At 43.3% G+C, this 15,934-nt stretch overlaps 1 protein-coding gene across 11 annotated transcripts in view; it reads left to right on the forward strand.

Annotated features, from left to right (window-relative positions):
* The first annotated feature begins 7,745 nt into the window (after positions 1–7,745).
* The window catches only part of AAK1 (AP2 associated kinase 1), a 157,672-nt gene continuing 149,483 nt past the window's right edge, over positions 7,746–15,934 (forward strand). For 6 of the 11 annotated variants that reach the window (XM_019718454.3, XM_074332107.2, XM_074332108.2 and 3 more), the window contains exons 1-2: positions 7,900–8,090; positions 8,390–8,774. In XM_019718454.3, the coding sequence (XP_019574013.3) occupies positions 8,612–8,774 (163 nt within the window). In that variant the 5' untranslated portion in view covers positions 7,900–8,090; positions 8,390–8,611. Of the gene's footprint in view, positions 7,874–7,898; positions 8,091–8,389; positions 8,775–15,934 lie in introns of those variants that run through there. The other 5 variants (XM_019718505.3, XM_019718510.3, XM_074332105.2 and 2 more) reach the window with 4 other exon arrangements.

Genomic DNA, 15,934 nt, shown 5'->3' on the forward strand with positions numbered 1-15,934 from the left:
AGCAATTTGCTTATCATATTTGTATTGAAAATAAAGTTAGGGGAATAAAATAAGCTAGACTTTTCTCACAAAGTGGGTCTGATTTACCTGGTTGATTTGACAAAGAGGACTGACTTTACTAATTAGATTACATGACATACATTTTCATAAGTGAAATGACTAAAATCCATCTCCACAGTTTTGACAAAAATATGTTTAAATCACATTATAAAAATAGCATTTTATTAAGAAATATTATATTGGCAAGAGTGCTTTGAAATTATCATTGCTTTTATTTTCTCAACACTTTTTGAGAATATTGGGCCTCTAAGGGAAAGAATAGCAGTCATGTGTTAAATCTTGCTAAAACCTTTTAAATATATTTTCCAGAAACTGAGGAGGTGAATAGCTCCAATAACTGCATAATAAATTTCTGCAAGTAGCAGTGTTCTTTTTTTGCCTTTGATAGAATTTTAAAAAGATCAATCTAGTTAAAGTTTATATATTATTAAAAGTAATTTTTGAGACTAGATCCCTTTGAATTTTCTTCTTCTTATATCTCAGGAGGGCAAAGAAATAAGTGGTGCTTCTAAAAGAAAACTTTTTCAAGTCCCATCCACTTATATATTTAACAAGTTTTCCCAGTGGTTACATACATAAAAATAAAAAATAGGCATACAACTGATGGAATTAATGAACTAAAATTTTAAAAGCCCCATTCATCTTGTGAAGAAATACATTCCCAAAATATTTTTACTTTTTGTCAATTTATAAAACTTTGTATTATATTTATGTTGTGTTAATCAATTATATAAAGCTAATAACTGTCATGATAACCAAAAGAAATTTTTTTAACAGTTAGAGACTTATACTTACAGGGAATAAAAAACTTAAGTTTATTTTGTTGTAGAGAAATATAATGATGCAATCAATGAAGACATTTCCAGCACTTAGTTATATTATTTTAGGATAAAATTCTGTGGGGAAATTAGAAATATGAGGTTCAACAATTAAGTTCGGAACTCATCCCAGAAAAAGTACTACATATCTCCCTGCTGAATACCACTATGGTCACCTTCAAAGTACTCCCCTTGGGAAGCTATGCACCCACGCCAGCACCTAGTCCACCTTTTGGAATTCTTTTTTTGGAATGACCATCAGAGCTGTCGTCGTATTACCCTTGATGTCCTGAATGTCATTAAAATGTCTTCCTTTCAATATTTCCTTTATCTTCAGGTAAAGAAAGAAGTCGTTGGGGGCCAGATCAGGTTGAGTAGGGAGGGTGTTCCGATATGGTTATTTGTTTCTGGTTAAAAACTCCCTCACAGACAGTGCCTTGTGAGGTGGTGCATTGTTGTGATGTAAGAGCCATGAATTGTTGGCGAAAAGTTCAGGTTGTCTAACTTTTTCACACAGACTTTTTAGCATTTCCAAATAGTAAACTTGGTTAACTGTTTGTCCAGCTGATACAAATTCATAATGAACAATCCCTCTGATATCAAAAAAGGTTAGCAACATCGTTGCAACAAGTTTGTGAACTTAATTATCAGAACTAGTATGTGTTCTAGAAAAGAATAATGTGAAATTCCTAGGTGTTGAAGAAGAATTTAAATATTTTAAAATGGATGATAGTATTTATAGTTCATTGAATATATGGTACTTAGTTTCCATTGCATAAATTGAAAAGAGTGATGGAACAGTGTTATTTTTAAATGATAGTATTTATAAGAAGTCATAAATTATATCCTTTGCAATTATTTAGATTTGTGAAAATTTGTGTAGGTCAACTTTCAAACATATGAGAGAACATGGGGTATTAAAAATGAACTTAGTGTTATGTCAATGAAAACTTTGGAAGACCACTGTAATAATTCCCAAGTCAAGCATCCCAAGAAGCTCCTAGCAGAGGCCCAGCTGAAAGCCTGTAGATTTCAACTGTGGTCTAATCTCTGCGCCCCCTGTTAAACCAAGTCCATCAGCAAAAAGAACTACTTGGAAAATATTTGCAGTGTCCAATTCTAAGTGGGTAAGACACAGTGTCAAATCATAAGTCAATTTCCAAGAACAGTGGGCACAAGGGGTCCAAGTGTAATTGCTGGGCTGTCCCATCAAGTGTATGGGGCCAGGGATTTAGGAGTTAGTGTATATTACATTCAGAAAAACAAAGGTTCAGAAAGATTTTTTGATGGGTGTGTCCACAGGGCTCCATCACTAATGAAGTCTAAGGATGAGGTGACCATATGTTCCAGATTGTCTGGGTAGTCCAGTTAATGTTTGTTATCCTGGCATAATTATTAATAGTCCCCTGTGATTCTATGATTTATAACAAGAAATATATATATTGGTCTTTATCTGTGCTTTTGGCACAGAGCTCCTAAAACTCTTGGAATTTCCTACATGATAAGAGCAATAAAGGTGTCTTGATGGTCTAACAAACTTCTTTTAACTGTATCTGTGTTTATGTTAATGAGGTCACTTTTAGAAAGCACTTAAGGACAGGGGCTCATTGCTGGGGGAACCAACCATGTGATTGGAGGGCTAGAACTTTCAGTCCCACCCACCCTGACCTCTGAGGGGGATCAGGGTTGAAGGTTGAATGATCACCAGTGGCCAAGGATTTAGTCCATCATGCCAACGGCAATAAAGATGCCATAAACCCCCAAAAGGATGGGGTAGGGAGAGCTTCCGGATTGGTGAACACGTGAATATTCCACGAGAGCGGTATTCTCTGAGAAGGCATGGAAGCTCCAAGCCCCTTCTCATGTACCTTGCCCTATGTATCGCTTCCATCTGACTGTTCCTGAATTCTATTCTTTTACAATAAACTGGTGAGCTGTAACTAAAATCTTTCTTTGGGTTCTGTGAGCTGCTCTGGCAAGTTAATGGAACTCAAGGAGGGGGTCACTGGCACCTCTACTCTATAGCCAGCTGGTCAGAAGCACAGGTGACAACTTGGTCTTGCAATTGGCATCTGAAATGGGGTGGGGGGGGGCAGTCTTACAGGACTAAGTCCTAAAGCTGTGGGTTTTGACACTATCTTCAGGTAAATAGTGTCAGAATTGAGTAAAACTGTAGGATACCCAGCTGGTGTTGAAAACCCACACACTGGAATTGGGGGTGCAGAATCATATATGTAATTTATATACTTTAAATGTCTATTCTCAATTTTTGTACTTATGTCATCATGGACCCATTATAAACAGTTAAAAGACTGGCACTAGTCTACACACCACACTTTCTTGAGTATCATCATTATTAAGAAAGCAGAATAATACCTCTAAGAGGACACCCTCACTGTGGGTGTTTAATGAGTGTTTGTTCCAGCGAATGGTACTGAAAAATTGAGATCACAGTCTTACATTTAATGTCTGTGTAGATGATGTTTAGCTTCCTCTTGTTCCCTAGGCACAGAACCTAGGTGTATGCACCTAAGGTCAAAATTCAACTAAGAAGACATGGACAGATGGCAAGAAGATCTCAAGAATACGTGCCTCACTAAGGATGAGCCTGGGACATTCATGCTGCTCTGCCTGACCATTTCAGGAACCTCAATTTATATTTTATGTCACTCATAACAAGTACATCTTAGTTCAATTATTTAATGTACCCAATTCAGTCAATACAACAGACTTTTCTCAAATGAAAAGGCTGAGCTGAGCCCCAACTTAAGAAAGCATCTGGCTAGACATGCATTAGCTTCTCCCAGCAATGCATTCAAATTCTTTAAATGACTCAGAAAAGATTACGCCTCATAACAACACTGCGTTATCTAAGGATGATGAAACAGGAAAAGAAAACCTCATAGGTTTATGAAAAATTCTACAGCATTATAAAAGGAAAACTCAGTGCTCAAGATGCACAGGAAGGCTACCCTTTTGAACAAGGTTTACCAAAGGCAATTTCTGTAAAACACATCTACTTTATATTTGCAACAAAAAGAATCAAAAGAAAGTAGATAAGCTAAGGGGCATCTGTAAGGAAACTAAAGTGTAGAAAATGGTGAAGAGAATGTTGCCTCTGTGCCCCCTGCTTCCATTCAGTAGATCTGGGTGAGGCCTGATAATTGCATTTCTAGTAAGTTCCATTGGACTAAGAGATGGCAACATAGAATGGCTACTTGGTGTAGTGAAAATGATGTGGGTTTTTTTTTTTTTTCCAAAGATTTTATTGGGGAAGGGGAACAGGACTTTATTGGGGAACAGTGTGTACTTCCAGGCCTTTTTTCCAAGTCAAGTTGTTGTCCTTTCAATCTCAGTTGTGGAGGGTGCAGCTCAGCTCCAGGTCCAGTTGCCAGTTGCTAGTTGCAGGGGGCACAGCCCACCATCCCTTGCGGGAGTCGAACCGGCAACCTTGTGGTTGAGAGGATGCGCTCCAACCAACTGAGCCATCCGGGAGCTCAGCGGCAGCTCAGCTCAAGGTGCTGTGTTCAATCTTAGTTGCAGGGGGCGCTGCCCACCATCCCTTGTGGGAGTCGAGGAATTGAACTGGCAACCTTGTGGCCCACGCTCCAACCAACTGAGCCATTCTGCAGCTCAGCGGCAGCTCAGCTCAAGGTGCCGTGTTCAATCTTAGTTGCAGGGGGCGGAAGCCCATCATCCCTTGTGGGACTCGAGGAGTTGAACCGGCAACCTTGTGGTTGAGAGCCCACTGGCCCATGTGGGAATCGAACCGGCAGCCTTCGGAGTTAAGAGCACGGAGCTCTAACCACCTGAGCCACCGGGCCGGCCCCATGATGTGGGTTTTGAGGTCAGTCAGGATCTGATTCTGGCTCTGCCCTTTGCAGGATGTGTGTAGCAATAGTTGACTTACTTTAATCCTGCTCATCCTATTTCCACATTGATAAAATAAAAGCAATGCACACCTCCTAAGTGTCTTGTGAAGGTTGAATGATATGATTAAATATCTAACACAGTGGAGGCCTTCGTTAAGGTCTTTAAAAATGTTGATCCCCTTCCCTTTGATTTCCTCTAAGGATGTACCACACATTTGCCACCCTTGGGTTTACAATGACAGAATTTAGCCATCCATGGGTCAAATCATTTCCTCCAAACCTAATAAACCCTCCCACTCACAAAATCTTTATTGTTCATCCATAAAATTGGGGATAATAGTATAATAGTATCTACTCTAATGGGTAATAGAATCTACTTTGCACAGATACATCCATGAGGATTAAACAAGATGATATGTGAAGCGCTTAATACAGTAACTGGCATATGGAAGATATACAGTAAAGGACAGTTTCCTGTCCTCTTCCCTTCAACTGGGTGTTTAACCATAGTATCTCCTAGACCAAATTCAAAAGCTCACGTAGTCTAGAATACCTCAAATCAATCTTTCCACCTTAATCAGATTGTTCCCTCTGTGTCACAAATTTGAAGTCAATTATTTGGTTTATTTAAGTACTGGTAAAGGTACACTCTATTTTATTGGATGTTCAAGGAGATAAGTAGAAGACTGTTTCCTGACCTTGAGGTACTTGGTTGAGGTGATAATATACATAAAAAGTTGAACAGGAGTGAAAGGCAGGTGGAACAAATTATACAGAAAGTAAGTGTGGTAGGAGTTGCGAGATTATAATGGCTGATCTGTGATTATTTTGTATTCAGGAACTAGAAAATTACTAAGAGTTACAAGAGAGATCTGCTTTTATGGCTGAGAAAACAGTCCAGAGATCTAAGTGTTTTAGGAGCACAGCTCTGGAGTGGCAGAGGTTTCCTGGCTCCTGGTCCCATCCTGCTGGTAGATGTTTCTGACTGTATTCAAGTATTTTAATCAGTTTATATTAGCACTTTTGACATAGGCAGTTTCATGTAGCTAGTTAAGCACTGGGTTCTGAAGACAAAATGGGTTGGAATTCTGGCTTTGCCAGTTACTATCGCTGTGACTTTGAGCAAGTCACTTATCTCTATGCTTCAGTTCCGCAATCTATTAAATGAGTAGAGTAATAGTACCTTGTTTCATAGGGTTGTTGTAAGGATTAAATAACTTAATATACGCAAAGCATTAAAAACTGCGATTTTGTCATTATAATTATTAGTCTCTGAGAGAATGGAAGGCAAAAGGCTATATAGTCTTTTAATGATTTTCTTCCTCTTCTTCTTCTTTATAACCTCCTCCCTCAGATTCTGATCAAAGCATCCAGGTGGGTGTTCACGAAATACCTTAATCCTATTGGATAAAAATAAGTTTTTGTATCTCAGAAGTGAGATTTGTGATCTGTTTAAGTCTGGCCTAGTCTGATAAAAAGACAGTCTAGAAAAGTAAAAACTGAGATAGCAACAGATTCTAGGACCCAACAGAGCTTCTTTAAAAAAAGTCAGTCAAGATCAATAGATGCAGAGAAAGATGGAGGTCAGTGAATCTAATTCTAAATGAGCTTACCTATCTATTTTAAGACCTATTCCAAACTTCCTTAGACAAAATTCTAGCCTTCTAAGGGAATTTTGAGAACATTCCTCCCTGGGCTTGCTTTGAGGGACTGTTTTAGCAGGTTCTGCGTTCTGCCCTGGAGGTGGCTGTATGCATTTGTGAACTGTGGTGACAACATTGACTCCCTTCTGAAGAAAAGATGCTGTCTCTACACGGGAAGTTTAACTAGAATGGCACTGCTTGAAACAAAAAGGAGGAGGAGAGGAGGGAGAAGGAAAAGAGGGAAGAGAAAAAGAGGAGGAAGGAGAAGTAGCAAGGACGCTGCTGCCAGCCCAGTCACACACAGCCCAGTTCACTATTCAGACTAGAGAAAGCAAGCACCATTTTTTCCTGGAGCACACTTCTCTCCTCTTCTCAAATGCCTGCCCCCGCCCCCCCCAAAAAAGGGAAAAAAAATCCTGGGACGAATCACAAGCTAGGAGGGTAGTCGCAAAACTAGGGACCAAGGAGAGCGGGTAGAGGTGAGAAATAACCTAGATTCAGGAGTTAGAAAAATCACGGATTTGGGGTGGGGGGTTGGGCAGGAATTTGGCACTACCTTAATTCAGCATCATCTATCAGGAAATCTAGGAATGGATAAGGGTACCACCCGGCCTTCCAAATCTTCTGCATTTGCTCGATTCAAATCACTGTCCACTCCCACCCTCAGCATTCAGGCGTTATCAAGGTAAAGTAATAATCTCGGTTTGAGTCTCGCCTGTAGATTCTCAGATGAGACACTGTATTATTAAGCACTCTCACAGCGCCTAGCTCAGAGCTGATGGCTGAACCGGTTCTCAATAACATCTGGGAGCAAAAGTGTCTTTTGAGGTTGGGGGCGGAAGGGCACTGGTTTTATTTATGTTAGGGTGTGGCCTCGTATCAACTGCTAGCAAAATTCTCCCGATCACCCTCTGTCTTCCACCTTCTGCCTAGGTGACGTCGGTAAGTCCCGCAGGACCCGCTAGGGGCTAAACTGTTAAGCGGCGTCCTTCAGGTGTCAGCCTCGATCAGTTTGGAAACCACAAACCCCACAATCCCTTGTGCAGGGAGATCAAGCCGCAAATAAGATGGCTCCAGGAGGATGGAACATGCAGCAGGGTGGAAATCCTAGTCCCTGGCAGTTTCTTTACCGGATGTGTTTAAATAACCGAATCCTCACAAATGCACCACCCCACTAACCACCTTCGAGGCCGAAGAGGCCACTGCCATCGCCTCCGCCTCGCTGGCTTCTCCAGGGGCATCCTGGGAGTTGTAGTTCCCCCCTGGGCAGCGCCGAACTACCTTTCCCATGGTGCTCTGCGGGTCTGGCGATTTCAACGTTCTTTTCTAAAACTCTCTCCGCACTGACACCCCCTTTTCCCGGTCCCCTTCTCTCCGACGACCCCTTCCCGTGTGTCGCGACAAGGCGGCGGGCCGCAGGAGGGCCCCAGCCGTCCCCGCACCGCCCCTAGAGGCACTTCCGGCGGCGGTTCACTTCCTGGTTGGGTGGATGGAGCCGGGCGGGAGCGCGCGCGGGGGAGGGGCGGCGGGTCAGTCTCCGCCGGGCGCTCCGGGGATCAGCTGGCGGGCGGGCGGGTGCCGAACGCGGCCCCGGCTCTCGCTGCAGCGCCGCCTCATCTCCGTGTCGCAGGCCGGCCCGGCGGCCGTGACAATGTTGCGGGGCTGGTAGCTGGGCGCCGGCCGCCGAGCCATCTCAAGTGGGTGCTACCGGGATGCTGCCTCGCGGGGCGGCAGGGAGACCAGGGAAGAGGGGGAGGCAGTGCTCGGCTGGGTCGGCATTGCCCAAGGCGGCCCGGATCCCTCCTTTTTCTGAGCCCCGGGCACGGGGTCCTGGGTTTTGGGGTCGGGGACGTGTTTTCAGCTCCAAGATTTTTCTCCTTAAGGAAATGCATGAAGCGTTTCCCAGGATGATGGCTTTTGCTTCCTCTAGGACTCAGCAGTTGAATTTTCAAGTGTGTTACTGATTCATCCTCTCTCTCTTCCTCTGTCATCACAGGTTTAAACTTACACGAATCGCTCTCTTGAGGAGGAGGGGACCGCTGCGCGATTGACACGCATATTCCTGTAGGCATCCTCCCTCAGCCCCCACCCCCACGGCCGGATTCGGGTGGCTCCTTTCCGAGCTGAAATCCGAGAAGAAATCCTTGGATCTCTTGTTTTCTTTTAAAAAAAATCTAGAAGCTGTCGGTATTTTGCTTTACTGCTTCCTATTCGCAAGATGAAGAAGTTTTTCGACTCCCGGCGAGAGCAGGGCGGCTCTGGCCTGGGCTCCGGCTCCAGCGGAGGAGGGGGCAGCACCTCGGGCCTGGGCAGTGGCTACATCGGAAGGGTCTTTGGCATTGGGCGACAGCAGGTCACTGTGGACGAGGTGTTGGCGGAAGGTACGGTAGGACTCTTGCAGTGCGCCGTAAATGAAAATCTTGGGCTGATGCAGCAAGATTCTGGTTTCTAGTTGTTGAACGTATGAATGGGTTTTGACCAGTTGACCCTCCCTTCCCTCTTTCCTTGCCCTGTGAATCACTGCCCTTGAGAAATTTAAAACAGACGTGAAAGTGACAGGGTTTATGGGGTGGGGGAAGGTTGCCCCAAATTGTTTACCTCAATGGCTTTTTATGTTTTAAAAAACATTGACAAGCCAAATCTTGTGTGCCTCACTGAATTATGAGGAGCAGATGAGAAAACCTATATGTGAAAGTGCAAAGCTTCACATCAAAGGTAGGGTAGTGGGCTTGTCATTCTAAAACTTGAAATCATGTGAGGGCTGAAGAGAGGAGGGTTTCTGCTTCTCTTTCTCCTACCCAACTTTCCCACTGCCAAGAGCAGGCATTGGAAGAAAGACAGGATTTTCAGAAAATGGGAATGTTTTTTCTGAGAGCCAAGGCTCTTGGATTTGACTGGGTTTGTTTCCTGACCCAGCTGTAATCAGGTCCCCAGGATGTAGCTAAGATAACAGAAATTACATGAAATGAATGTGGTTATTTTGAAATCAGTCCAGTAGGCCCCTCTTCCTCCTGCTCCTGTTTTAGTCACCCCTCCTCGCCCCCTCCCCCCCCCCCCCCCAGGAAGAATTACTTGAGAGTGGCATCATGATTTTTGCTTTTCCTCTGTTGGAGAAGGTGTTATTAAGATCTGCTCTGTAAATTCCATATCTATATCTAAATCTATATCTATTCCCCAGGCTTTCTGGAAATCTTCGCATGTCTCTTTTCGTAACCTTAACCTCGACCTTCATAATTATGCCACACTCATACTTTTCACAGCCCATTGCCTGCCTAGTGTGCTTTTATTTTTAATAAAAGCAGCAATTTTCTTGGCATGAAGCTATTCAAACTAATTGGATGGGGCCAGCTTGCTGTAGGTTGTGTTATCAGCCGAGAAGGGATGGGGGAAGGGGGAGGCCTCTATTACTGCAATATGGTGGTGGTGGGGGGAAACAGTTTATTAGCTGGGGAAGGAACCTTTTTGCAAGCTAAGGTTGAAACAAGATTTTTCAACCTGGGCCTGGGAAATGCCTGTGATAGTGAGTCTTGCAGGCAGGTCAGTGGGAGGAGGAAGAAGCTGTGTTTGGCTCTCAGCTTGTCTAAACAGTGGATTCAGCTGGGCCCAGTTTTCTGGGGTTAGGGTTAAAGCCTCTACTTTAAAAACACTGTTTTTAAAAAGGTCTCACGGTGCCCTTGTGAAATTGTTGCTCTTTTCCATCCTCAGTACTGCTCTAGCTAGACTTAATGTGGGGCCTGAGTCACTGTCCCTTTGGATCTTTCCTTGTGGGCTTTGGTGCAGGATGGGAGATGCTTCTGTGCCTGCTGCCAGATCCGCACCCTTGAGTCTGATGTGTCTCTTTCATCCCTGTGCCAAAACCCTTGACTGCAGTGGGATGGAGACATGAAGGAGTGTGTGTGAGAGAAATCAGGAGGAGTGATGGGTGCACAGAGCTCTTTCCTTCTCTCTGAATGGCCTCTGCTGACCTTAGAGCCCAGGAGCATTTTGTTCAGCTAGGATATTCTCTCATTGTAGATGGTGCTACCCTAAGCAGTGCCTGTCCTCAGAGTCTGAGTGATGGGAAAGAGAAAAGGCAAAGTTGGTCTTTGTTATTTAGGTTGCCCTCCTTTTCCCCAGAATTCATCCCTGAGAACTGTACATCATGCGTTATATTTTTAGAGGAATGTAGGGCTTGCAGCTCTGCCTTCCTTCATTCGTACATTGGACAGACAGTTATGGCGTGTCTGTGATGAGCCAGGCACTGCGCTAGGCTCTGGGAATGCGATACACAACTAGAAGCTGGAGTTTACAAACTCCTTTGAGAGATGGAAAATAGCCACTTTGGATAGAGTGATATGTGCAATCATAGAGGTACATTTAGGGTGGCCCCCTATTTTCGAGAGCCAAGAATTGCTTTGTGCCGGAAGTGACTGACTGAAGAATGGATAGGAGTTACCCACCAGGTGTGATGACGTCATGGGCAAAGACTAACAAGACAGTCTCCTGTAAAGCTGGGGATGGCAATGGTGCCCTCTTTATGTTCTCTGACTAGAATGGAGTTTGAATTTGTGGCTATTAGAAGTGTGTGGCTATGTAGGAGCCAGTGTACCAAGTATTTATGTAGCAGAAAGTGATAATTTGACTTCTTCATTCCCAATTTGGTTGCCTTTTATTTCTTTCTCTTGCCTGATTGCTCTGGCTAGACTTCCAAATACTGTGTTGAATAACAGTGGTGGAGCGGGCATCCTTGTTTGTTTCTGATCTTAGAGGAGAGGCTTTCGGTTTTTCACCATTAAGTATATTAGCTGAGGGTTTCAAACACAGACTCTTATTACCACCAAATCCCACTGATCATCCCTTTTTCCCTAACGTGGGTATTCGTCTATGCGTTACAGTGTGGAATGGCAGGAATCTCAAGGAGGAGGTGCTGGGGTAAGACAGGAGAATGCTGGGCTGCCAGCCCTCCATCTGCAGCGTCAGTCCTGCTCGCCTAGTTTCACTAACTACCGTGTTTCTCCGAAAATAAGACCTAGCCGGACAGTCAGCTCTCATGCGTCTTTTGGAGCAAAAATTAATATGAGACTCGGTCTTATATTATTATATTATGTAGATAAGACCGGGTCTTATATTAATTTTTGCTCCAAAAGACGCATGAGAGCTGATTGTCCGGCTAGGTCTTATTTTCAGGGAAACACGGTAGTTTAGCAGGGGCTTGTTTGCAGGAAGTGAGGAGCATAAGTCAGGAGTTCAGAGGGATGTGGCTATATCTAGGCTCGGTACAGGGGAGGGTATTTTCTCTCTAATTTTCTCAGCAAGATGCCACAATGAGATGCTAGATCATGTCTGATGTAATGGGCATGTAATGTCAAGGAATGATTTGGTTTAAGCTTCCAGAATGCGCTCAATGGGAAAATTGGAGCAATGCTTAAAGAAGGACTGAAGCTATGCTTTTATCATACCTCCTTAGCTGTATGAGGCCTTACATCTAAGCTTTAAACAATAAATAAATGTTTGTTGAATACCTGCTGTGTAGAAGACAACATTCCAGAACTGCTTAAGTTCTATATAAGGTGGACCAGGTGGCCCTTCTGAACAATTTCTCACCTACACTAAAGGAATCTAGGTCTAAAGGTAATGAAAAATAAGTCTCCAAATCAGTAAACTTCAACAATTTCTCCTACCTACTACCTGCAGTGCTTAAAAATGTGTGTGAAACCACCTAAAAAAAACCCAAAGACAGCCACACACACACACACACACACACACACACAATATACATATATGACATATAATTCTAACGTGTTGGTGGTACCAGTATGATCAACATGATGCATGCATGTATTCATTTAGTGTACGTTTGCTGGTACCTTCTTTGCGGCAGGCACTGTATTAGGTTCCAAAGCTACCAGATGGATGGGACTTAGATCCCGCTCTTACGGAGCTCATAGGCCAACAAATAACCCAAAGATAAGTGTCCATCACTTAGCATGACGCTTGGTGGATAAAAGATGGTGGTCAAATGATGTTAAGAGATGGTAAAGAGAAAGGGCCCGGGGGTGAGGGTTTGCAGATGAAGTGTGCTTTGAACAGGAATGGAAATTGCCCAGCAGATGTTCCAGATGAGGGTTACCCAAGGTCTTCTAAACAGAGAGACTAGCAAAAGTACAGAGTGGTGAAAAAGAATGAGTTCCGAGAATACTGAGTAGTTCAGTGTTATTTTGGTTAGTACAAGTTTCTCTTCCGGAATCAAGGAAAGAGGGACATGGAATGGTAGAAGGCAATTCTTTTACAATTTGCTCCCTGGCTCTGCTTGCTGCTTGTTTTGTTCAGTGGCCCTTGGCCGTTTGAGTAACTATTGAATTAGGTATCCACTACGTACTGCTCCCCTCTGGGCCTCACCTCTTTGTGGGGCAAGGGAGTGGCTAGTGTCTGGGGAAGGAGTGGTCCTGAGGGTTCAAAGAGAAGCAAGAAGCTTGAAGCAGAAACAGGTGGGGCAGTGAGATGACCAGTGTTACAGAAAGGAGTCAGGGAAGACAATGAGAATGTTTGATCAGAGCAGAAGGTATGTTGGAGAAAAAAAGAAAAGGAAAAAAGATTATGGAGAGCTTTAGTGCCAGGCAGAGAGGTTAGTTATAAGCACCCGAGGTCTTCTCGACGCAAACACCAATTTGATCCCTGCTACTTCAGATGTCTTTGCCTTCTGGGAAGTCTGGTTTTTTTAGTGGCAACTGCAGATTTTCAGGGGGTGGTTTGTGAATGGTGTCTTCTTCCTGGCTTCGGGCATGATGACGGTTATAGCTTTGCTAAATATAGCCAAATCTAGAATTCAGAAACGAAATCCAATTGCATGGTCAGAGTCTTTCCTTTAGTCTTTCTAAGTCATGCTCATTTGATGAGAGAAGAGAGAGAAACAGTTTTACATGGGTTTTGAGTGGGAGGGTATGGGGGAGTCGTACACTTGTACCTCAGTAGCAAAAACTGCATGTAGAGTACACCGGAAAAGCTTGATAAATATTAATAAAGTGCACATGAAAAGATATTACTGCATCAGAGCAGTCATTTTAACTTCCAGTATTTGAAAGTTGACACTTCAGAAAGGGGACTAACACCATCTACCTTCATCTTGTACCCTTCAAAGGATATGTACTTTCAGAGCCTGTCCTTGTTTAAGAAATAATAGACATCTGCATCTGAAAGAGCCAAACAATAATAATAATAGAATGGTATTGTCTGCTGCAGTAGCATCTAACACTTGGAAGTGGCTAAGAGTAGCCTTCAGTCTACTTTTCTGGAGCCATCTTTTGGTGCAGTGGAAGGAGCCCTGTAGTATAAATTGGGAGATCGAGGTTTGTTGGTTCATTCATTGCCATATTCAGTAATTGTTACTGAGCGCTCACTATGTGCTGGTCATCATGCAGTGATAAACAAGACATGGCTCTGCCTGGAGCTCACGGTTACAGAACTTGAGACACAGGAGCCAATAGCTCTAAGGATGTGAAAGGGCTAGACGAACAGACATGAGGAAGCAGTTAATTTTACAGAGTGAGGAGTAATCAGGGAAAGCCACAGAAAGGTGATATTTGAGGTATGTCTTCAAAAATAAGAACTTATTAGATGGTCAAGGTCGAGAGAACATTCTTGGCAGAGAGAATAAAATAAAAATTCTTTGGATGTAGTAGCCACATTTCAGTTGCTTAACAGCCACATGTGGCTAGTGCCTAGTCTTGGACAGCAGAGATAGAGAATAATTCATCGTCACAGGAAGTTCTGTTGGGCAATAGTTGGTTTGAGCAATAGTCTCTAAACTTTTTGGATAGAATAGCACTATCAGTTAGAAAACATGCAATCCCTTCATATGTGTATGCTTATTTATTTATAAGTTATATCGATGTCCTGCTGTCATTAGCTGTGTCTGCTATTAAAAGCACAATATATACTTAACATGTAGTTCGTTATTTATGGTAGTGGATGCAAATCCATATTTTAAATAATCTCGCAAAGGTTTTGGTGAACTTCTTGTCATATCTTACTAGATTGTGATTGTTTCTACATTGTATTAATAATATGGCTGATGAAGAATATACCAGTAATAGAAATGAGGCACTGCCATTCTCTTGTTCATTTATGTTTGTGTTATCTTTAATCTAAGATTTCATTGCAGGAATCTTTTTATAAGCCCCTTGTTTGTTTTATGAGGGTTAATTAATTTAAAACAAATGTAATTAGTCAATCCACTTAAGCAAGCACATGAACTGCAGTACATCTCAGCCTGTGCTATGGAGCGTCCATTCTTTCCTCAGGATTCCATCAGATTTGTATGAGACGCATGATTGACCTATGGACTGAATGGGAGCACTAGTGTTGTGCCATATATTAAATATTAGTAAAGATAAAATATTTTTTAAGATAAAAGTTAATACAGAGAGTGTCATTTTCTTTCTATATCCAAGGGGATTGTTTTGTGTACTTCTGTTTGGAGATCACTGATCTAGAGCAGTGGTTCTCAACCAGCGGTGATTATCCCCAGGTGACATTTAGTAATGTCTGGAGACATTTTTGATTGTCACAAGGAGGGGCTAATAGTGACATCTAGTTGGTATAGGCCAAGGATACTGCTAAGTGTCCTTGTGCAAAGAATTATCCAGCCCAAAATATCAGAAGTACCAAGGTGGCACAACATAGTGGGTTGGCCAATGTGGCGAGAGAGAGGAGTTAGGGCTGTCTCAGAAGGGTCTAATTTGTTGTTTGACTTCAGGCAAATCACTTAATTTTTAAGTTAATTTTCTCAGACTCAATGAGCCAGCCATCTTTCTTAACCTATTGTGGTTAAAAGTCTTTATACCAGGCCGGCCAGGTGGCTCAGGTGGTTGGAGTGCCAGCTCCTACCGCCAAGGTCACCGGTTTGATTCCCATATGGGTCAGTGAGCCCACGTTCTACATTGTTCTACAGCTAAGATTGTGAACAAGGGCTCTCCCTGGAGCTGGGCTGCCGTGAGCAGCTGGAGGTTGGCGTGAGTGGCTGGCAACCAGTGAGAGCTGCTGGGAGCTGCCGTGAGTGGCTGACCAACGAACAGCGACCGACTGCCTCAGCTGGGGGGGAGAGCAAGGCTCGTAATACCAGCATGGGCCAGGGAGCTGTGTCCTACACAACTAGACTGAGAAACAGTGGCTTGAACCGGAGTGGGGTGGGGGAGGTGGAAGAAGTGGGGGAGAATCTTTACATCATTTTCTGTATGACATAGCTACTTCCAGAAGTAAACCAATAAACCAAAGGAGGTAGAATGGCATGCCTTTGTCTTTGCAGGCTCTGGCTGAGGGAGGTTATAACAGTGCTCTACCACTAACTGATACGGATTATGAGCTTTAAAAAATTCTCCCCATATTCCCATAGCTAAGCAATCCCAAAGTGTCATGGGAGCATTTTCTGACTTGAATTGCTCATAGGTTCAGTTGGGCAGGGTTATGAAAGATCAGAATGTTATGAGAGACGATACTGATAATCCTTTGTGCAGGGAAGAATTTTCAGGAAGAGCCTAACACTTGCAGTTAGGGGTCTCGGGTT

Source organism: Rhinolophus sinicus, chromosome 2 (assembly GCF_057876585.1).
Source record: "Rhinolophus sinicus isolate RSI-liver-muscle chromosome 2, RSI-T2T, whole genome shotgun sequence".
In the NCBI taxonomy this organism is placed as follows: Eukaryota; Metazoa; Chordata; class Mammalia; order Chiroptera; family Rhinolophidae; genus Rhinolophus; species Rhinolophus sinicus.